This window comes from Battus philenor, unplaced genomic scaffold, assembly GCF_028537555.1.
Source record: "Battus philenor isolate CCGP_79_NKW_IND1 unplaced genomic scaffold, ilBatPhil1.0.hap1 SCAF_23, whole genome shotgun sequence".
Taxonomy (NCBI): Eukaryota; Metazoa; Arthropoda; class Insecta; order Lepidoptera; family Papilionidae; genus Battus; species Battus philenor.
Window position 1 is genome coordinate 5,346,136 of NW_027181686.1, and position 25,040 is coordinate 5,371,175.

General features: G+C 30.7%; 3 protein-coding genes across 4 annotated transcripts; 1 reads left to right on the top strand and 2 right to left on the bottom strand.

Moving 5' to 3' along the window:
* Positions 1-522: 522 nt before the first annotated feature.
* Positions 523-5,470, bottom strand: Rad1 (Radiation insensitive 1). Of its 2 annotated transcripts, none has more exons than XM_068767389.1 (6): positions 5,280-5,470; positions 4,346-4,483; positions 3,891-3,994; positions 2,297-2,528; positions 1,648-1,779; positions 523-642 (listed from the first exon to the last, which is right to left on the bottom strand). In XM_068767389.1, exons 1-6 carry the CDS (start codon positions 5,370-5,372, stop codon positions 532-534), a joined length of 810 nt encoding a protein of 269 aa, XP_068623490.1. In that variant the 5' UTR covers positions 5,373-5,470; the 3' UTR covers positions 523-531. The 2 variants fall into 2 exon arrangements, with proteins under 2 accessions (XP_068623490.1, XP_068623491.1); XM_068767390.1 differs by lacking the exon at positions 5,280-5,470 and adding an exon at positions 4,565-4,710.
* Positions 5,471-6,377: 907 nt separating this feature from the next.
* On the top strand, positions 6,378-12,219 carry Gos28 (golgi SNAP receptor complex member Gos28). Its single transcript, XM_068767392.1, has 6 exons — positions 6,378-6,513; positions 7,151-7,326; positions 8,408-8,497; positions 8,578-8,729; positions 9,513-9,629; positions 10,309-12,219. Exons 1-6 carry the CDS (start codon positions 6,483-6,485, stop codon positions 10,427-10,429), a joined length of 687 nt encoding a protein of 228 aa, XP_068623493.1. The 5' UTR covers positions 6,378-6,482; the 3' UTR covers positions 10,430-12,219.
* Positions 12,220-13,480: 1,261 nt separating this feature from the next.
* On the bottom strand, positions 13,481-17,694 carry LOC137924072 (zinc finger protein 12-like). Its single transcript, XM_068767391.1, has 6 exons — positions 17,539-17,694; positions 17,329-17,469; positions 17,082-17,204; positions 16,386-16,442; positions 16,088-16,180; positions 13,481-15,124 (listed from the first exon to the last, which is right to left on the bottom strand). The coding sequence occupies exons 1-6, from the start codon at positions 17,665-17,667 to the stop codon at positions 14,882-14,884; spliced, it is 786 nt and encodes a 261-aa protein (XP_068623492.1). The 5' UTR covers positions 17,668-17,694; the 3' UTR covers positions 13,481-14,881.
* Positions 17,695-25,040: the final 7,346 nt, after the last annotated feature.

Sequence of the window (25,040 nt, forward strand, 5' to 3'; positions counted from 1 at the left end):
AATTCCAAAGTAAAAAAGAGCGATGAAACTAGTGTATAAAATCGTGCCAACAATAAGATGGAGACAACTCCAAAAAAGGGGGACTTAAAGAAATAGCTCTCTGTATAGCTTTTACATTGAATGTATTAGATTTCAGAAAGTTTGTACTCTTTTGTGAACTGTCCAATCAGCAAACGGCATACATCGAAACGTCTCAAACGTTTTTATCACTGTCAATGGGAGTTTGGCAAACCAGACATGGTTCAGACACTTTAATTCCGAAATCTACTACGGTCATCAAATGCAAATAGATCTTAATTCTTTACGTTTAAGGTCTAATCTTATTATGTTAAATACACGTTTATGTATATACGCAATATATAGCCAACAATGAAAAGTTTCGAAATATCATCACTTTCAGTAACAGTACTTATATAACAGACTGTTAAATACAATATTTCTAAATAAATTGTATGTCTAATTAACCAGAGGATCTATGTAAACATAATTAAAACACATTTGTTAATAGATTATTACTTATAAATATTTTTATTAATCTAGAAGAGGCACAATGTGGAACTCTGAGAACATCTGCCGCTGGTCTTCCTTCTCCATTTTGAGTTGTATAAGCAACAGCCCATTGGAACTAAATTTTAGAAATACCTGAAAATAGTTATAAAAGATTTATATTTTTCATATTCCATAAACTTTTTATGTAAATACATCTTTAGTTAATAGTTCTAAAGTTTTAAAATCTTAAATTTAAGTGAATATGACTCACAACATTGTACAAAAGTCTACAACAAGTATTTGTAAAAGGTAGTGTCCTCATTGTGGGTAGCATTGACAAAGTCACGATTGCTCAACTAACCATGGAGAGACCTATATGCTATTAGAAGCAGGAATCATGAGATCTGTAGACGAACGAAAGCTTCTAATATAGTCCACTGAATTGACAAGTTGAACTTTTGAAGTTGTTTACTAAATTGACAGTGGGTAGGCCACATAGAGGCTATGGTTTTAAGATTCTGTAGTGGAGATCATCAACACAAGGTCGTCGTACTCGACGTATACCGCTTCAGTCCTAATGGAAGTCTACGTCCAGCTGTGGTACACATCTAGTTCCTGCTTCGAGTTTGGAGAGGAGATCACAGACTGGCTAGTGTAGCATACTACATCCAACGACAAGGTGAATGGAATAAACATATAACCTTGTTTATGAAGACGCTGGACGTAGACCGCTTCCAATAAGTTCTATCGGAAATCTCCAGGGGATGTCCAATAGTGGACACCCTATGTCTGGAATAATGAATGAAGATGATGATTATTTATTCCAAAATTTATATTTATTTCTATGTTTCTGACGTTTTGACAAATCTGAAATTTAACATAATGCTATGTGTCAGCTGTTAGACATCCACTGCATGGCATGGGCCTCCTCCAAAGATTGCCAGGAAGACCAGTCTTGCGCTGCAACCATGACTTTGTCATCGCTCCCCTTAATACTTCAGCCTACCCACGCCGCATCATAATACTGTAGACCTTAAGACACCGTGTCCTCATTCTGAGTAATTATCTTGTTAGAACATAAAGATAAACAATTTAATCCATTAAAAATTAGATGCATTCAATAAAAAAGAGCGCCATATTGAAAATATACAAGTATACCTTTGTAGACAGAGCGAGCGCTTTCATGATTAGCCGTATGTGATGCAGCTGGTACTTCAAGGTTACCGCTTCATCGCAGCTGAACGTCTGCACCATGTCCGACGACTTCGGCATGTCTATGCAGGAACGATCCTGTTCACAAAGTATATTAATTCATTACTTGCTAATCTTTGTTTCACGTTAATCAACTTTAAGTATTCGCAATATAACCGATAGATGGCGCTGTACTGCGCTATAGAATTCATTAATCGCGCAACTATTTCTTAGTTAAATTAAGTCTAAAATTATTTACTTCAGTACTGCCTCTCTAGTGAAAATCCAGTATAACATTAAAGATTTGTTATCGAAGCAAAATTTAAGTACTTTCGTCTACTTGCCACAAATAATGCGTAATTGACTTTTGCAATTTCTGCGCCCATAAATAGTAGTTATATTTAAAAATATATATACATAAATGAATTTCTGTCATTACTTCAACATGTATATATACATATATACATTTTACGTAAGAAAGGAATAACATATTAATGAATAAGTAATAATTACTAGTCAACATCAAATTTAAGAAGCCAAAGAAGTGCTCTTTTCCCATATTTTTAAAAAAAGTCCTGCATTGAACGTCTTACAGTTGAAATAAATGAATGAATACCTGCATTCCATATGTAACGATGCTGACATTAGGATGCTCTGGTGAAAGGTTTAGCTCAAGGATATCACAGGAGCGCTCCAAATCCGACAGTAGTCCGAAGAATGCTGGTGCCTTGAGGACCAGCTTCGCGACTTCACTGGCTTCCTCGTCGCGAAGGTCGAGTAACGCATCCGCCGTCTGCGTTGATATTTCGCAGTCAGTCATTACATTGTGAACCGATAGAGGCTGCAGGCTGCGGAAACAAAATATGTAAATATGAATAATCTCCCCAAACAATGGTTTAGTATAATTAGATTTGGATGGATTTTTGACTGAATTTCATTTGGTGTAATATTACAAAACAGCAAATTATTTGTCCATATTAAAGTTTACACACTGACCTGAAAGTCGCTCACCCATTTGAAATATTTCTAGAAGAAAATCTGTTTTACTACCATAGAGTACACTGTGTGACCAGATTTTTATCAATCACTATGTTTTTCAAATTCTTGCTGTAACATAACATCTTTATCGATTTCTTTTATTTCTCATTATTTTTATTTTGAACACTATTTGTTTTCCCTCATAGATGTGATAAAGATAAAATTCATATATTTAACATTGGAACTTAATAGGACTAATAGATTTTGGCCTTTTTTATTTTTAAAATCATTATTATTTTTAACTCTACTCTGCAAGGTATTATAGTTATGAAGAAGCATGAAAAAACTCTATAACAACACATCTTTTGAAAAAGTTTAATAATATTGATGTAAGCAAATGCACTAGCATCCTCTACATACCACAATACCACACTACGATAGCTAAACCGCCTGCCAAGGGTGGCGATTACGGTATATGCGCCCAGAGATATCTTTAAGGGAGGTCTATGCCTTGCCGTGAGTGTCTATGATTTATGCACATACACTTTCTATGACATTTCAGAAGTCTATTTTAAACTTTGATGTTAATTGAGGCAGGAAAAAATTTACTTCAAGTAGCATCAGCAAAATATTTACTATTATTTCTAAATGCAATACCCATTTTAAAAAGATCACCTAACAAGTATCTCAACATCTGTTGATAATAAAAAGTTGTAGAATGCTATTACAGTGCTCAATCTAATTCTTCTTTTATGAAAATGGGCTTTGGAATAACATGTCTATATAGTACAGTAAATAATTTATGACAAATAGTGATTTCCATCAATGTAATCCAAGGAATTAAATTATACTTGCTATTCCCGCTAATGAGCCTTATAAAGTGTTTCACTTATTCACAGGTCAATGTGTAAAATTCTTTAACAAACTGTCAAACCATGCAGTAAATATATCTTAGCAAATCCAAGAAATTTATTAAGCACAAGCTTTGCCACAAGGCAAATTACTTTATTTCAGAGAATGTTCATTGTTCATGTTGGAAAATGAACTGTTTTCATTTTAAAGAATTTTTTTATGATACAATCATCACAAATAATTGCTAGTTCTTAGTAGGTGGTGCATTATGAACTAACATAAACTTAATTTTAAATTGACAAGTATAATGCTATTTTGACTTAGACTATCTACCAAGTACAATGTTAACTTAACTGAATGGGTTATCTTGAAACACTTACACAAGAAGCAATGGTGATCCTTCACATCTGTAATACATTTTTAAACTAGATTCTTCTCCTGAGCCAAATATGTTTAGGCATTCCGCTAACACTGCTATACTAATCTAGAAAAACAGGAATTTATAAACTATCTGTTCATGTTCTTAATAACTAGTCCACTGCAGTTTACACTTATACCAAGTCAGTAAGGTAAGGCAGTTTACATAAGCACCAATAATCTCTTACAGACTGGTTCCTCATGTATATAATGAAATTCTATATCATGTTCTTTTCTTTACTTCATGATAATGCATATACAGGGTGATTGGTTATTGTAATAGCTTTAAAGGGATGAATGTATAACTATAGCACTTAATAAATAATTCACATCACCCTATTTCTATAAGAGATTACTGATGTTAATATAGCAAAATATATTAAATTTGTTACTAATATATTTCTGAACATTTTCATACTTTAAACATGACATCTACATCATCTCTGATGTGGTACTCGGTGAAGTTGTCTGCTGGTACATAAGCTGAGGCCTGTACACATTTACCTTCCTCTACAGTCAGTTTTAAACCCTCAGGCATAGCACAGAAAACAGCACACTGTAATTGAAAAATAGAATTTAGGTAGTCTCAGGTTAATAATCAAATATTGATGTCATTCATTCACATAGAATCACTTACAGTAACCAACTGTTAATGTCTCTATAGGCTATTTTCCGTGTTCAATTGATATTGTGCCAGGGCTTGTTACTAGCCTAGCCAACCCACATACACATCATAATAAGAATGATAAGATCAAAATTTTATAGAAACTAGATTCAGACAGAACTCTCCAATCCCTTCACCTTCATTATTTTTAGTCTTATTGCATAGATAATATTTATTATGTAGTAACAAGGGATGATTTAGAGAAGATCAATTACCAATCTAATCAGAAAATACCATGTATTTTTTACACTTCTGTTTAGCAATTAAGCTGTTTAGAAAATTATGTAAGCATTCAACATCCTGTTGAGAACAAGTTAATAACTCAAGCGGTATCAGATGATGATTGCTTTAGTTCTAGCTTAGACTCAGGATGTATCTTTCTTCATTAGTTATAACATAGACTCACAAAGGTCCCAAAATTGGCACTTAAGTTTACAACATATATTGTAGTGTTTTAAAAAAGATGTTTGCTAATAATGAAACTTGACTATCTGTACCATATTTAAAACAATACTTCTTATTATTATTAAATTATGTATTTACATATTGTAAAAATAATAGGTTAAAATTTTTTGATAAAGATTCATTCTAGTCATTGAGTTTGACAGATTATATGGGAAATAACTACAATATAAGTTTTAGTTAATTAACTTAAGCATTTATTTTAGGCAATATATTTAATACCCACCTCTTGAAACTGTATGGCTTTTAACAAACTACATAGTAATTTTCCTGATTCCATAGAAGCAGTGAAATAATATTGGGAAGTTCCCTCATCCATAGTTTTCTTCTAAATCAAACATAGATTTGAGCAACATTAAATATTGATCTTGAGTTATTTCATGGGTCTCGGTGTTACCTAACATCTGCTGTAATCTAGCCGCTAGAACGTGTTTACATGTTAGTTGTATTTTCTTCTCTAATACTTGGTGCTTAAAAGCTTGGCAGGGGCAAAAGTTAATCCGAGGAAATATTCTATAGCACTTATCGTTTTCTCCTTTAATTTCTACAAGTTGTTTTAATTTATTTGCAGTACTATATATCACAAAAGTAGAATGTTTCTCTATAACATCGAATGCCCTTTGTAAAACGACACCAAATACTGAATGCAAGATCAGTAAATCTTCGTCTGAAACTGAAAGCTTTGATTAAGATCACAATTTAAAAATAATATCACATATTATGCAAATAACAACTTTGTTTATCATCTGCTCTATTTAATCTTTCTTCGATTTTATTTAAAATACTTTCTGCAACGGCTGATATTTTTGACTGAATACTTTGATTCATAACCGATCTAATTAGGACAGTCTCGTAATCTTAAAAGCTCCAGCAAAAATATTGCATTTTTGCTTGGAAAATAATACCGCGTAATTTTCATGCAAACGTTGACAAGTAAATATATGTTACCATTATACTTTAAAATTTTCAATTAACCATTGAAGCGACCTTGAAAAAAAATTTGTTAAAAAAGGATTTACTTATATATTATGTTGTAGGTAAGTAGATAAATGTTCCTTTACTGAACGTATATGTAGATATAGATGCCCATATCTAGATTTTTAAAGAAACTACTTCTCACATGAACCGCTGATAGATCTATTCATTACTAATATCTATATGCAAAAACTTTTAAAATACTAATGTTAATTTTGAATAAGAAAAAAATTATGCATTTGAAATGAAATACCAATAAATACTTCTTTCTATGTTTACTTTATCTCACCATGTGCACAAAATCACAAATATGGCAATAGCACTTTAATAACGTCATTTGTTTCGATAACAGAAGGGTGATCCCTTATTTACTGTAGTAACGAAGTCTTTTGTAAACAATTTATCGTCTGTAGAATATTTATAGTATAATCCTGCGGTTAAATTAGTTTACAAAATGAGTGTAGTTTCGGGGTCTTCGTGGGAAGGTAATTCGTAGTAAAAGTAACTTATTAACTATCGGTGGTGTCATGTATTAGAAATTATGATTACGTTGCATGAATGATTAGTTTTTACCTTTGTAACTGTTAATTTAATATACAATTTATTTCAGTGTGTAACGCAAATAGGTAATGTTTATTTTGTGGTAGTAAGTAATTACAGATGTTTACCGCATGTACTATATTGTACATGATATTTTTTACCCAGCAACTTTTTATTTATAGGTTGCATAGTTGTGTTTATGTAGTAACTATTCTGTGTTTTGCTGTACTTGTACTTTTAAGATATCGTCTCTTTTGTTGGCATGGTTCTGGATGCAAAACTATATATACATAGTCAGTAGAATAAACTTGGTGAAACCTTTTATGTCATTAATAAGAGAAAATCTGTTTCATATGAGAAGGGTTCATGAGAACATAGTAGGCAGCCCTTAATGGTGAGGATTGTTTGATCTATCTAGGAACAAAAATGGCTAATAACATACATAACATAAAAAAGTTTAGTTGTAAATCCTCCCAAAACATAATATCAATAGCTGATAAGTTTATTTTTGTAATATTCGCAAGAAAACATTTTATTTAGTGTTATTGTTCATCATAAAAATAAATGTATTTTTAATTGCAGATTTGAGAAAACAGGCTAGGCATCTGGAAAATGACATAGATGTGAAACTGGTTGCTTTTAGCAAACTGGGTGTCAGTTCAGGCACATCAAACTTATCTTCAGAGACAGTTCCCTTAATTAACAGTGATGATATGTTTGACACAATGTCAATGGAGTTACAGCAACTTCTTAATAAGGTACTATTTAATGAGAATCAATATCTTCTTGTATAGTACTGATAAACTCCTTAAGAAATGTTTCATTAAAAATTATTCATCATACACTTTCAATATGATCAGAAAACATCAATGTTTGAATGCTTATTAGTTTGGATAGCTTCAAAACAAAGCTCTGAGAGTAAATCAAAAATGAGTACTGCAGAAAAACCAAGGTAACCTATGTTGCTGAAAGAATTGCTCATCTGAAGTAAATGTGCTCAGAGAACATTGCTTATGCATTTTGCATATGTGTTGGGTATGAAAGTTACAAAAGTGACCATGGCCTGGTAAATGCAGTATGAGTCAAATCACTGAATGTGGGCAGTGCAAGAATCATTGTCATGGTAATCTTTGGTTGCGGCCTATGCTTCACAGTGGGCAGTTTGTCAATTATGATAAAGAAGTTATGGAGGTCGCTTCTTATTCCCAGGATTGATAACTTAATGTATAACTTTATGGCTTGTACATCCTTACTAACCATGAAAATTTAATGAAAGTCAAAGCAATGACTTCTCTGTTGAGACATCTATAAAATTATGTAAATTACTTACCCTGATGTTATATACAAAAACTGGTCAATATGTGAACATCCAGATTAACATTTCTACTGGTGGGAAATTTGCTTAATGATATTTGGTATATATAATTTTGTTAACTGATTACTCATATGTCTATGTAATACAATAATTATATTTTTGTCAGCAAGGTATTGATAATCATCTTTTCAGATGTAGAATGTCAACTGCTGGATATAGGCCTCTCCCATAAATTTCCCTTAAGACTGATTGGCTTTCAGCTAATTACAATTTTTATTAGGTCTACAGCACACAGCATAAGATATCCTCCCACAAGAAGTATGCTTATGCTGTGCTAACTAATCCATGGTCTGCAAATTAAACCTTATGGCCTCAGCAGGCATTGCTTTTGTAAGCTAAGAGTTCTGCATACTGTCATTTTAACTGGTCAACCAATTTGCTGGATTGTTTTGTCTGTGGATCTCCTCATTACTTATTTGATATCATAGAGTTTTTAGTTTTAATATTTGTTATTGTATTTACAGTTGTCTGCAATAAATGACACAATGGCCGACATGGCACCAAGTGGTGCAGCAACAATGCATACTATAAAGAGGCACAGAGAAATACTTATGGTAACACATTTAATATGAAATGTATGAACAAAATATCCATTTTTAAATTAAGAATAAATTAACTTCAGTAATATTTGTAGGACTATCAACAAGAGTTCTCAAAGACTTCAGCTAGAGTGAGTGCAAGAAGAGAGAGAGAGGAACTACTGCGTGGCGGCAGTCCACCTCCCTCCGCCGCCGCTGGGCTCAGTCGCCGAGATCAATATACTAAGGAAGCTAATCATTTGCATAGGTAAATAATAATTGTATGATGGAATCTTAGAACTTATCTGAAATAATAAAAATGTGCTCCCCAACCTGTGTACCAAGTATATATTGGCACACACCCCCTATATGATAGACAAAAAGACCAGATCCCAAGTCTCCAGCTCCATTATCCCTCATGGGGTTGGCAGACATAGGAACGGCAAAGCAGAGAGTACTAAGAATTCTTGGCATAGGATGTACACACAGTAGACAGATTACATTCTTAAGGTCATTGGAAGACACTGGATGCAGGCCACTTTCAATTTTTCCTAGTCTAATATATATGCCTGTCTCTAGCAAGAGCAGTCTTTCGACTAATATGATGAAAATTGTGATTTTTTTAATAAGCTCATTTTTGCACAATCACTCAACAAGCCATGGAATGGGTAATGTTCAGTATTTCTCTATGTGGTTAAATCCAAAGAACCATAGATAAACAAAAGAAACCAATGTAACTAATCCACTAGGATTGACAAGCTGAAATGGTAGAGGCTACATAGCACACAGGAAATATTTCCAATGGTGCTTTAAAATTCTGGAATTTTTATGGGTTTACTTTGTAAGAAGCCATATGTTGGATGTAGGTAAAGCAAGACTGGTCATCATGGCAAAGTTTGGGGGAGACCTATGGCTTGTGGTGGGCGCCTAAATAGAACATGATTAAGATGATGATCCTATTATTTATAAACTTGTGGTAGTTCCAAGAATATTGAATTTTTTGACCTTCATTTATGACTGAAATTTAATTATCAAAATGTTTTTATTTCAGCTCACATATCTTAGTGGATGAACAAATAAACATTGCAATGGAGGCACGGGAGCACCTTACGTCACAGAGGCAGACATTCAAGCGCATACAAACTAGATTCAATGACATTACCAACAGGTAAATAACTTATTCACCATTATAATGATGTACTAATTATGTAGGTGTGTACAGACTTTATTCATAATGATAAAATAATATTATAATTGTGTATATAATTAAATTATCTATTAAATATTAAAAAAAAAGTAAATTCCTATTTTAGCAGAGATAAAATAGTCAGATGTTTATTTGCCTGTAGTAGATTAAAAAAATCAACTCAAAATGATTATCAATATTAATATTTCTTAAAATAAATTTAAATTGTTAAAAACCAGTTACTTAAATTTCAAATATACAGTTTAATTTGAAAAAGGTGTAAAAGCTTTAAAGAACAGAAAGTATAACTCAATTGCTGCCAATTAATACATAGTATACAATATTCACAAACCTATGGTTTTAGGCCTATTTCCAATTAATCTGTTTACTGTCATTAGATTTTCTGTTTATTGCATTACCTGCATAAAGTTATTCTTAAAAAATATCTTTGTGTTATATCGAAATTTCATTGAGAAAGATAAAATAAATTCATGTATATATAAATTTTGTTTGCAAAATAATGAAGCAATTTTCATGAACTATCTGCAGGCAAGTTATTTGAGTCATATGAAAAATGTGTTTGATTTATAAATTATTGTTGTTATATCATAGTAAACAATTGTATTTTGGTTCAATGTTAATTCAATCATTTTTTTTATAGGTTTCCCATGTTGAATAGCCTCATCTACAGAATAAACGCCCGCAAGCGTCGTGACTCCCTCATCCTAGGATTAGTTGTAGCTCTTTGTACATTCCTACTGCTATTCTATGCTTTCCATTGATTTTATTACGTAAATCACTATGATTCGTTATTAATTTTTAGAATTATCAGACATTCATAGCTGGTCCTATAAGGCTAGTGTGAGGTATTTAAAAAATATTTATTTTTATTTCATAAGTTCTTTTATTCATGGCTTAAATTTATTTACAAGACGAAAATAGGTTCTTCGGCTTATTGTAAGTGATACAGGTTGCTCTTAAAGTGAGACTTTACATAGTAATATAGTAGAAACAAATGGAGCATTGGTTCAAATGTCCATTATTTTGAACACATAAAGTAACAACCCCTTCTTAGATCTCGGAGGCCTTTCTTTCAAGTCAAACCATGGAGTGTTTGCTATGGTAACTGACTGAACCAAAGTTAAGCTTACTGGAGCATTTTTAATCTGGTATGCGGAACAGGAACGGCTCAAATCTATGAGGCGTAGGTCAAGTCGATTCAAGAGCTTGGTGGCTACCCAATCCAATAGAGTATGTAATGTAAAAGATAGAAGCTAGGGTCCTTAGAGACTCAGACTAGATTTCATGCAACTGGTATATCATGGACTGTCAGGCTTTGTTTGTTTTTAAGTTCATGGACCATTCCGCTCCTTCAACTCAGCTCTGATTAAACTGTAAAAGCCCTCGGGGTAACGGCAACAACATCAACCAAGAATAAGTTGGAGACTCTTCGAACACAGTATAAACCTATTGAAACTATAAAAGCGAATGCTAAAAGAACAAGACGCACATGAGATATTTAAGAACAGATAAATCACCAGATATGTTGAAACTTTTAAATTAAAGTAATATAAAAATTCTTATATACCACAGGAGGTAAAATATAAAAAATTCTCAATTCAGTTAACAGTAATGTTCGTCTTTATATTTTTTTTTAATTAAAGAATTATGCAACCACTGCATCTGCTATGTACCAACCTCTCGCTTATGCACATGCTGTATCACTTATAATGAGATAAATTAACAATTACTTACGTAATTTATACATAAATTAATTTGACGTCTGACGTTTTTTACCTGCAGCATATAATAAGACAATTGAATGGCTGTTAAATATATCTATCTCATGATAATGTAGTGAAGTGTGTGATTAAAACATAACTATTTCGCACACTCCATATCATAACATACATATTAACGCTTTCGGTTTCAATAATAATCTACTCCTAAATAACACGATATTATTTATAAAACATATAAAGTAAAACCGACTAATTTTTCAACATTAAAGTCTGTATGTAAAATTAAATAATATTATTTTAACTTTTTTTTTAAATTGACCAATATGTTACATTTTTATAAACTGTTACAATCTCTTTTTTATTTTATCTTTTGCCTAATGTCACCGTGTTTTACAGAATAAATTATAAAGGAAATATTATAACCTCTAAAATAAAATTATAATATCTAAAATTTCTATGTGAATTTTTGTTCCAGAAATTTTGTATTGTAAACAATCTTCGATGTTCATAATCTTCATACAGCGAAATATTTACTACAGGATTACTGGAACCGCTGTACCGCGCCTTGGGTATGCGAGTGACGAGACGAGGGGAGTATTTATCACTTCATTCCATCAATCCGCTGTCAAAACTCGCGGCAGCAGCGATGCTCAAGTTCATATCCCCGGCCCTCATCTATGCGCGCTATCCTAAGGCGCAGTACAGAGATTTCGGTAGCAAAGTAATATAAATACCCATAGGCTTTGTAATCTATTTTAAATATGTATAGATAGCATTTGTTTATCAAGGCCTGAAACAACTTGTAATTAAAATGTAAATAAAATCTAGAATTAATAGGTTTTAATGAAAAATAAAACTATATTTTTTAATTTAATCCTTTATTTATCCTTGGATATTTTACGTAATAAAAATTTAAATGCTATGTATACTTTTATTTACAATGCGGTTGTAAAATATCCGGTGACATAAAACAGATTTTTCAGTAATTAAAAAGAGGTGAGCTAAGCGCCTTCAGTGGGTTGCTACCTCAAATCTTCGGCTTTAAATGGCAATAAAGCAGATACCAGTAATAAATAAAAACAATTATAACAAATTCCACAGCGCTGAGCAGTCTTTGTTTAGACTAATTGATTCCACAGTGAGCTATCTGGCGGCCCTTCAAACTCAGTAATGCCGCGCCGCTTAGCATTTGCAGCCAACTAAATCGTTATCGTTTTTTTTTCCATATATATATATATATATATATATATACCTTCCTATTTTTTTCCTTTCTTCATATTTTTTATAATTCTCACAGCATTCACCTACATTACATTCACGCACCGTCTCCCATCCCTCGCCACATTTTTTTTAGGTTTTGTTACGTTATAAAGGTTAAAATTATTAAAACGTTACGTTTGCAAAGCCTACAATACAACCCCCACGTAATGTCTAAAAATTTTCTTGTAATAAATTGAAGAAATTCATAAAACGAAAACCAAAAAAAAATGCTGTTATAGTGTGAAGGTGTTTTTATGAGAACAGAGCTTAGGAATGAGTTGCTGTAACTGCTCTATTTATAAAATTGTAAAATTGAATAGAAAAATTCAAGTTTGTTATGGGCTCTTTTCAGATCATGGCACGTTTGGAACCCTCGTATGTAGCCAGCGGCAGTCAAAAAAAATAAAAGAATGCTTCTAGCAAAAATAAAATCCAATCCCCAAAGAACCTCAGCAATTAGAAAAACTACGCAGAGGTTCCATATCTTGGGCAATGGGGACCTGCTAATGTTAATAAAAGTTTGCAGTGTGTGTAAATGTGTGATGAGATTCGAATAAGTCAATAATATTAATAGTAATAAAATAGATATAAATGACATCATCATTTTAGCAGTAGGTAGGTCGTTCATAGCTGGACATAAGCCGTCTCAATAGATTTTAAATAAGTTCGGCTGGAAGTGGCATACATCCAGTGTCCATGAAAAGGTCGTCTGATCACCTTATAGTTGGTATGCGTTCGCCATATCAACGTAAAAGAACATCGGCGATATAAAATCAACCATTAAAAAATAAAAGTTTAATACGCATTAACCTATTATTGTACATAAAAATTCCTAAAAATTATTTACATCATTTAGTACCCACATTGGGCAAAAAATAGCAAATATCAGCTGGGTTTGGTTTTGTAGTGTTGTCTTTATCGCACAGTGCTTGGTAGACTGGTTAAGTTTTTAGGGGTGAATGTATAGCTCATTTGTCAGCAAAAAGCTTTCAAGCTTTTAAAACACATTTCCAATTGCACTAATACATGATACATTATTTTTATATAAAAATGCGACAGGCCAACAACTGCTGCCAGAACTAAGTCTGAAGAGACAGATAGTAAACAATAATTAATTTGTATAATTCTTTATTTATATTCTTAAAACACTTTTACTCACTACATTTTCAGTATGCTATTAATCATTTCTGAAAGTATTGACTTATGAATAAGGTCTGGGTATGTAGCCTACATTAATATACAGGAATTGAGGTATAAAATCTCACCTAAAACTTTTGCATTTATAATCAATTACCCTGAATAGAGTAATAGAAAGTAGTTATTTATATAAGATTTATATCATATAAACAACTACTACATATTTTCGATGTGCCAAATAAAATACCAGAACTATGCATCCGTATTACCTATACAAGGGATAGACCTGTTGACATATATTAAATCAAGTTACAAATTATGCTTTTACAATTTCTAATATTTTTTACCATATATTATTCCTGTTTCCTAGTTAGCTATTAATATATCGTCATGATTTAAGTTTAAGGTATATTTAACAAAATTTTGTTATTAACATGCAAAACATGCAATTTATTTTCCATTAATGAGGCATATGTAATATGAGTGCCAATGAGATACATGTAATGTAAAAGTTATTGTACATTAGGTGGCATTTGATTTTTCAAATAGTGCAAAAAGGAAAATTTACAGCAAATATCGGTTAAGACTAACTTTAACTTTTATATTCTTGTCTTTATCACAGAGTACTCTAACAGTTGAAAATGTATTTAGTGTAGTGAAAACAAACTGGGAGCATAAAAGTTTCATGTCATATTTCCGGCTTGCCAAATCAAATGCCGGTGCTATAAAGTCAACAATTTAAGTTAATAATTTAAAATGTAACTAAAGATAACCTACCAACCTTTTGCTAGTAACAATTTAATTTATTGAATTAGGCTCTGCGCCCATTATCACATAATTTAAAACCAGATTTCAATTAAAATGAGTATAATATCAAATAGTTTCTTAAAAACGACTATCAAAACTATAACTTGAAACATAACCCAAATGTCAATGGTAATAAGAAATATGTACATTCAAGATGGCTGATATTGTTCCAAGAATTAATATTATATTCACACACACGGAAATAAATTAATGATGAGTAAGAAACGTTTTAAAAATATAACAACTACCAGTCTTCAATTTCAATGTAAACTTACTAATACCATATAACTAAGTTTTGCCAGCATGTACAGTTTCCTTGTGACTCTTTAATGATCCTCTCTGTGCAAAACTTTTGTCACACAGATTGCATTGATAAGGCTTTTCACCGGTGTGAATTCTTATATGTTTTTCTAAATCACCTTTAGTGGCAAACTTTTTGCCACACCTACCAATTGGGCACACCATTGTTTTCTTATGTAAACGCGCATGTAAATAGAGTTTCTTCCATGTTTCAAAGTTTTTCTTACAATCCTGCAAACCAAAAACAAATCAAAATTATTATTCTTAAATAAATAAATTGTCCTTGAAGGCTAAAACATACTCAACACGCTAAATGTTTTTTTTTTAATGCATAACTGTAAAAATAATTTGCACCGGATACATGCAACTTCCAACTAGTGTTATTGGAAATCTTTTATGGACATCTATATCCTACAGTGGATACTTTTTGTAAAAGATTCATTTTATTCTACTTATTGTATCTACAGTACCAAGCGATAAATATTGCACGTCAACGTTTGGAAAGAGACAATCGGCTAATTTCGGCTTCATAGAGCACTATCCCTGCCCCACACTACCTATGAGACATTTTGTCAGTTGTTGTATTTCATGGGACAGAGACCACCTATGATGTTTGGTTTTAGATGTGAAAAAGATTTAAAGGGGTGAATGTATAGTTAATTTGGCGTCGATTAATGTACCGTACGCCTTATTAAAAAATCAATGGTTTCAGAAATAATACGCAAATGATAATAACAAAAAGTGTTTTCAAAATTGGGATTACTACATATTATAATTATTGTTTGATCTCTGTCTCTGTAGACTTAGTACTAACAGAAGTTATTGGCCTGTTGTATTCCAAAAGAAAAAATAAAATAATGAGACATATTTCAGAGTGATCACTTCTTTACACAAGTTGAAAAAGGTTTAAATCTCTTAGCTGACAAATGAACTATACATTTATAGCTTTAAAGCTTTTATACTTATAACTGACTTATAAAAACCCTGTATGTGTTTTACATTGTTGCAATACACAATTTTATTTAATATGAAGGAAAATAAACAAAAAATTTGTGCTATTACACAATTATTGTAAATTTATAGACTGAGATCAGACAACATATTGAAAACTCTAGGACCAGATTATATTTTATTTACAACTGTAACATTAAACATTAAAAGAAACATTGTCATAATTAATACACATAATCTCACCGCACATCTATATTCAATGATTTCTATATCATCCTTCTTAACTCTCTTTACATCATCTTTCTGTTGATCGTTATTCTCATCCAAAAATGAATCCTGTAAATTACAAATTCATATTACTAGATTTTACTATAAATAATGGTATATCACATATTCAGGGTCAGAAAGGTAGGCATGTGTCCTTAAAGTAACAATGCCAACTAATAAAATTTGAGTTGAATTTAATGATCTTTTTTCCCAATCATTAAATTTTGAGATAATTCAACATAAGTGTTATTTTTTTTTGAAAAGGAATAAATACCTGTGTTGTATTTTCAAATAAATCTTTCCTTACTGTTAATCTAGGTTGTACAGAGCACTGAAATATAACAAAAAAAATAAAATAAAATGAAAAGCTATCAAAATATAGCCTATTATAAATTAATAATAATTAATTGACACCAATATGCAATCATAACCGAACTCTTTGGCAAAATTGCAACTACATATTATCAGGGTTTTAATCCCCTGAACATGGTTGAAGTCATTATGCTACATTATTTTTTGCACTATAGGATGTAGCTTAAAGTTAGGTATAAATAGTAAAATGGATTATGACTTCTTGGATATTTTCCATAGACTATCAAGTAAAATTTTCCTTTCCTTCAACTTCTGTGACGGAAAAACTCCTGTACTGATTTTTCGATTACATGAACTAAACTTGTAGGTATGAAATTCTCTACACGGAATCTCTAGCATCAGCTAGACAAAAATGATTTAGATTCCATGACCTTGATATTGAAAAAAGACTATGACAGACATTTCTTCAAGGTCCATGTTTACACTCATAGCTGAATATGACAACTTAGGAATTGTTAAAATGTCTTGATGATACTAACTTTATGATATATATTTACAAACCAGAATATAATAAAATACCAATAAACCACAACACAAGTATTAAATATATGAAATATAAGATTTTTAATTTCACTAAAGAATGCAGACTTGTACTTACATTTTGTTTTTCTGAAACACAACAATCTTCATTTTTATCTGATTCATTAATTGGAAAAGTATCATTTTGATTTGTAAAATACGTGCTTACTATGTCTTCATTGTTAATGTCATTTGAATCTGTCTAAAAGTAATTAATAAATGCATATTTATCTGATATAACATTTTAATTTTAATTTAACTTAACTTATGGTTTAACTGCTGTAATATCTTAAGCTAAAATTTTGGAATAGCATTTAAAAACATACCTCCTCTTCTTTAATAACACCAAACAAAGATTTTAAACGTAAATCATTTTTAATTACTAAATGACGAAAATCTATTGCTTTTTTTATGGTGTCGCTGCATTTTTGACAAATTTTTCCAGGAAGATTATCTGAAATAGAAACCTTAAGTATTTGTAAAGAATAAATTGCAGAACATACATAAAGGATTAAATTAATTGGACTACATATTACTTTAATTCCGGTGCAAATAAAAATGTCGTGTTTTAAGTTCGTTTCTTCATGTATGTTATTTGATCCACGTTCAGTCAAGCACATACGACATAAATCGTAATAAAGAATATTCTCATTTTCTAATTCCATCTCTACGAAAAAATACAGTTAACATCGAGAATCGCAATAATAATACACAATCGGTAAATCTAAGACAATGTGCGAATAGTTTATTTGACATTACAATAACATCATATGACAACCAAGTTGACAAAAAGAGTTTTGTCCTTAGTATTGCTATTAACATTGTTAAAAAAAAAAACTTTTTACTATACGTAAAATTTATTTATAATACAGAATGTTAAATTACTACATTAGAATAAAACCATTAAAGTTGTTTCAAGCTTATTCGAATTGTCTCTATTAGCTGCAATACAGTCCTTTAAATATTTAGGCTAGTTATCAATAGCAGAAAGAACTCTTTCTATGAGAAATTTTTTTACTCAACATCGTATAGTTTAAGGGACTCCAAACTATTATAGTGTTTAGAATGTTTGGATGTTGACTTTTATAATTATAATAAAAACGAATAGTTCGATATTTCTGATGCGGGTTTTGTGTCTGCAAGTTATGCGTGTGAAGGAGTGACGTCATGGACATTTAGTTTGGTGTTTTGAAACGTTCAATGTTAAATGCGCGAGAGAGTCGTCACAAATGGTATCTAGATACACTTGTGCCGATGTTTCGATACTTTTTTTTACAAGAATGACCCAGTCACTCCTTCGTAGCTAACACCCCACCAATCCATCACTGAAGTTGGATAATATCCACATTGCACACTCTTGACTAATTGGGAAGCTTCTTTAGAACTTTCAAAATAAATACAGTCATTTTGTTAGTTAAAATATTGCTAGATTATATGAGTCTTCAGTAACCGACCTTTGCTTCCCACTTAAGTATTAGTTTTGATTTTACTTTTTATTATTTTTTAATCACCAGTTAAGAAAAAATAAATCATTCCTAAATCTATTCCTATATCAATCCTAAATCATTTAAAACAGGCGGCATGGTTTCATAGCCAGAGATAATTTTTTTTGCTTTTGGACAAGATTCCTTCGATTTCTTTCCCTTATTGTTATGTTTGCATTTTTCATAGAAGCGTCAAGTGGACGGTTATATTTTTTTTAACAATTAAAAGAAGTGAAACGTTCACGCTCTGGTTTGCTCACCAAAATACTTTTAAGTTAAATCATTCATATGTGTGCCGATGCCGATTTCATTTTGGACGCCATAAGTGATATGGTGGCTACGGTAGCGACAGAGTCATGTAAATTGTAAATTATAAATACTCTTTGTTTATATGTGGATACACCTTCTTCGATCACTCTTGGTTATTATCTTCCTCGCCAACGTGCTCGGATGGTAAATTACTTCGCGCTAAACGTGTTCATTTCACCGAAGGAAGATTAGATACGTGTTTGAGCGATAACTCACCTTCGCCCACTATTCGCGTAAAGAGATTTCTTTGTACCCTTTAATAGTCAGGTACAAAAAAATTAACTAAAACCAAGCGTATGGAGGATTTCAAAAATTGTAATTGTTACCAAAACTGCTTTACGTAATGAAATCGCAAACATTCGGTTCTCTTTGTCACCCCACTTCATTTTAATTTAACGAAATTGGTTGCACATACGGCTTCGCCGGAATGTTCGCATAATTTACCTAATCTATAATAATTTTAATAAAATTAAAGGTAACAATTTCTTCACGTTACAGATGATAGGTCTTTGTGCTCATTAGAGAATCGGAGATTAAAAATGCCGTCACATTCTTCTTCGTTCATGGCCAAATCTTTTGCCATACAGGCCGTTCAATTGTGGAATGCGTTACCGCTGAATATAAGATGTGCAAGTCATTACCCAAATTTAAGAAATATTTTCAAGGCCATTCAGAATTTATCTTTTAATTCGTTTTCTTTTCTTCTCCTGTTTCTTTATTCTTCTGAGACAAGTGCGATCCAGGTTAGTTTGATGTTTTATTTATGATTGTTTTCATAATTATGTATTAAAGTATATTTACTATAAGTGTGAATAAATGTAGACCATACGCATATGTGTGTTATGTATGCAAACATGTATGTTTTGTCTATATGTACACGTTAACTAACCGTTATTTATCAAACTACTTTTTCCGAACTATGGTTGTCTGGAAGAAATGGCCTCGTATGATAAGATCGCCTATTGTATTTTTGTTTATACTATTGTACAATTATATATATTTATAAGCTAGTACAATAAAGAGTTTGAAAAAATATTATTTTAGAATATATAGGCGAGAAAATAAGAAAACACAATGAACACTCATATTTTTATACGAGATGACATACTATAAATTCAATATTGATATTTTATTTATTTATAATAGTATTTATGGCAAAACAAAGTATATGCTAACAGACAAAAAACATTTTTGTCTTTTTTTATTTTTAACTTAAACCAATTTCCAAACTATGCAAAAACACTTGATTAGTTTCCAATAAATATTTAAAAGTAAAAAAAAAACTACCTACAATCGTCATAATCAGTTTCTCAATACTAACAAAACTTTTATGTATGTATTTTAAAATTATATATGTACGGTAAAAGAATTATACGCCGAGTCAATTGTTTGAAAAAATAATTATATATATATAATAATAATAATAACGAGCAATCTTGTTCGCAATAATGTTTGTTTTCTTTTTAAATTTATTTCTAACCTTCAAGTTCATTTTAGGTAAAGAGAACCTGAGGAATAGAAAGAGGTTCTCTTTCCTAATTGAAATGAATGACTGTTGATGAATGGCCGTTCTATATACTTGTATTAATCAAAGCTAAAATATAGCTATTTATATACCTGCGGAAATAATACAATGGAATGTTTTCATGGAGTGTTTTCGTGGGATAGCAAGCCGATAATATAAAAAAACTTAAATTACAGCTACACTTTTAATTTGGTTATAAACAGACAAATATCCTGATTAAAAATTAATAAATTAGTTCATGGTATATTTATTATTTATTAATTATATTTGTATAAATACCTATGGGTATTCGTTTTAAGTGTCTTAAAGAACTAAATATTATGATTATATAATTTATGGTATAACAATTCTACAACCGTTATTTTTTTATTTTTAATGTTTACTGCAATGACAATTTAGTAACAATAGGTAGTACTGACGGTGCAAAGTCGCAAATGTCGCGTATTGTCAAAATCGAAAAATAAGTACCGTAAATAAGTTAGTATTTTAAGAATATAGCAAATATTCTACTTATATAGTTAAACATTTACAGTTGTATTATTAAACCTCTTGTGGTAATTATTATACCATAAAAATTTTGTTATTTGTTATACATTTTTAACAGAGACAGTATATTTTACTCATTTAATTTTTCACCAACATCTCATGTAGTTTTCTTATTGGATAACCGAGAGATACGAGTTTACTTTACAACAACGAGAGCTTGAATGTTCAAACTTATTTCTCTTTTAATTTCACTTCATTCTACTGATGTATGTTAGTTATCGTTATGGCAAAAACGATGTTTATCTAATGAAATCTTGACTATTTGTTGTCGCAGCAGACTACGCCCTGGTTTTCGCAGGTTTGCGTTTAAGTTTTGCTTCCTAGGTTACCGGGATTACTATCGGTAGTCACAACAAAGCCTCACGATCGATCAAACATACGTTTTAGTTATAAATTTAAAGAATCAGCTTTTTACATGTTTTTTATTTATGCGTCGTAGTAAAAATAGCAATATATGATTTAAGAAATTTAGAGTTGAGCACAAGAATTACCTTGTGTGGTATTATAACAATAGATGACGTAACAACATATGACTTATTTTTTAAATTATGATCGATTAAAATTTCGTCTTAGTCACACCAATGTCTTTTTATGTAAAAGAGATCATCATCATCATCATCATATCAACCGACAGGCGCCTACTGCAAAGCATAGGATTCCCCCAAAGATTGTCGTGATGATTGCTACAGAACACATAACTATGATATATCAAGATTTTAAATTATTGTAAAGACGTGTATATTGGGTTATGAAATATTTTCTTTACAAATTGAAATTTATTTTATTTAATTTTTCGATTTTTTGCGATTATAATATAAGATAATTCCGCGTGCAATGACTAGAATCATCCCATGGACTGCTTAAACGAAAATTTATTTCGCAAATTTTCGTCATAATCAAACTGTAGATTTACCAATGCCTATCAGGACATTTTAAATTGATTTTATAGAAATTATTGATTTGATAACAGCCTTTATTAAATTTACGCCTCTCGTTCCTCTAGTTCGATAATTCATTCGCGTTTTATGCTAATACTTAATATCACTGATACGTCTGTATTTGAATAATGGTATAATAATTATCGACAAGCTCATGGCCGCTTAACAAGCTACGAGTCTAGCTAAAGAAATACGTTTGGGATTTCTTGACATTGAATTTGAAATGCGGAGATTTGATAGAGGAACGAAAGTAAACATTGTAGCGCAGATTGGCTAGTAGATGCGGACGTTCGCTGGGGACTCAAAATTTCGGAATAAAGACCACAGATCAACAAACACAGCATAGGGCGCCTATATAAAAGTCTATAGACGACACAAAAGTCGTCGAAAGACACTTATGTACATTTATGCGGGTGTTGATGATGATAGTATTTTTAACTACTAAGTTAAGTAAAAGAGATTTATTGATATTTTATTTGGATTTAATGACCGATTATCCTGTTGACTATTAAAGGTTTTTTGGCACACAAATTTAATAAGAATTATTTACATCCATTGTTTATCGTCGAATAGATTTCTGTTATAATTATACTTAAGTTCTAATAAATGTTATATTTCTAACGCGATAATAACCATGCATACACTAAGCGTTCTATAAATTTTTAATTAAAGTAATGCCGCGTTAAAGTGTAGAGTATTAATATGTTATCAAACACTTCATACTGCTACTCGATCTATCGCGACAGCTTACAGAGGATGGTTAATTGAATATATTTTCAGTTTTTCTTTCCAGTAAGTTTCATTTACATTTTACGAGTATTATATCATAGTTAATCTTCGTTAATATTTTTTTTATTTATTGTTCAACAAAACTCTACACTAAGCATGTCGTGAATTAGATTGAAATAACATTTTCAACTACAGTGCCAAACTAAAAGTATATTTAAAAAGAAACAAAATTTAAACGGTTTCGATATAAGAGTTATATGATAGTTTTTATTATAAACTTTCGGTGTATAAATATCACCAATTTGTAAGAGCTTTTGTGATATTAATTTTGTAAATTTTTTAAATATTTTTCAGTTCGTTACATAAATAGAGCTTCATATAGAAGCTAATGCGCCATGTAAATACCTTTCTAACTAGAGACATTAGTATAGCAATTATTCGCTTAGTCACTTGTTCGTTGACAAAACTTTGAAATTGCAGAAGTATCTGAGAATGAGTTGCTTAAAAAACCTGAACCTCTTTAAACAAGAAGGTGTAGGAAAATAGACATGAACCAAAATACCTATGTATGAAACAGCATTGCTACGCGACTACGGCGGGGCTACGAAAGTTCATGTAGTAACGGTTCAGACTTATAGGAGGGCGCCCGCCCTAGCGTAGATCGAATTGTTTACAGTGATTCGTATTTGTTGTATTGTTCTGTTCATATTTGATATGCACAACCACTTGAGGCGAATTCTCTAGTCGTTGGTGAGAATTTTGTTTTTAATTATTTTATGTCATTTTAAAAAATAATTATTCATTGTTTCATGTATCATATTAGATTTAAAGGCTCAATAACCTTTAGTTATATTTGTGTATTATTAAATTAAATTGAACATGATAGAACGGTAAAATGTACAAAGTCGACTTCAAACATTGACCCTTGGCATGTTATTTTATAGTGCGTTGAAAAAAATATCATTATGGTTACAGGTTTTATATTTATAAGTTAATGTTTCGTTGAAAACATTATCACTTTAAATTAGTGTCTATAAACTTAGGTTTACTATGCGTTTATTGGCATTCAATTACGGTTATTACGTCAAATGAAAAATGTAAACATTTGATTCAAATTTAAAGCGTTTATTTTCACAATAGTCTCTAGTGGTTGTTGTTCCGGGAACATGTTCACGTATTTTTACGCGTTTAAAAATATTATTACATGTATGTTATTTTCAGCCACGGGTAAACGATAAGTTTTCTTTTTTCATTTACTTCTGAACGTCATGAAAAAAATGCCATGCTTAATTTGATAGAAACTAGAATCAAGTTGAGTTCTACTATAACAGTAAATTTCAAAAGCAAGGAATTGATTTCAAACGAAATTTTGATCTTCACGGATCCAACAGAGACCACCACAAATTCAGACAGGTTTTTCTTCCTTTTTGTGCTCCATTATAATTGAGTTTAACTAAGTTTTAAATAAGTTGCCTTTTCCGATGTTAAATGCTACGGGAATTTAAAAATAACATTTTAATACAGACAAATTGTTACACTTAATATAAGAAAATAAATATTGATTTCTTTGATTCTTAAAATTTAAATTGATCTTTGTTAACTGTGTTGACTAACGTCTTCCAATCAAGTTTTATTTTATTGTAATTAATTAATTTGCATGGAAATATTTTTTTTTAATGATGCCAAAATTATAAACAAGTTCTCACGCGCGTATAAAGGTACACAGCCATTTTTTTGTTTAATGTACTACTTATTGTAATACCATACACAGTTGCTCACAAAATAATTACTTATTATATATTTCAAAATGCATTATTATGGTCCCTGAACATCAGATTTTTACGTAAAGGGATAGCAAGTTCAAAGCCCTTATTTGTACAAGTACATACAAGTATAACATTATATTATATTATATTATATTATATTATATTATATTATATTATATTATATTATATTATATTATATTATATTATATTATATTATATTATATTATATTATATTATATTATATTATATTATATTATATTATATTATATTATATTATATTATATTATATTATATTAAATTATATTATATTATATTATAATACATAAGATATCTATAAAATTTCCCTTAAAGATAAATATTTAACGCCAAGTCACTAAAAAATTCTATACTGTAATTTTATATATATAATAATAATACAGAACCCATTAGATGTACGATGGCCTCATTGTCCATATGTCATTATCAACGGTAAACCGTAATAGACAATTGATTGTTCAGAAGTGGGTCATCACTATCATTGCATTCTACAGACAGAAAAAGTTTAATAATTTATTACATTGATCTAGTTACGAATAAGGGTGACTTATATGTACAAAAACTTTAAGTAAATGTACAGTCTAGACGATGCACGGAAAAAACTTTTTTTTAACTTTCAAGCAGCTGAACATTTTGTTAAAAAAAAATTTTTATATGTTATGCCAGAAAGTAACGAATGCTATGTAGAATTTTTCTATGTAGTTT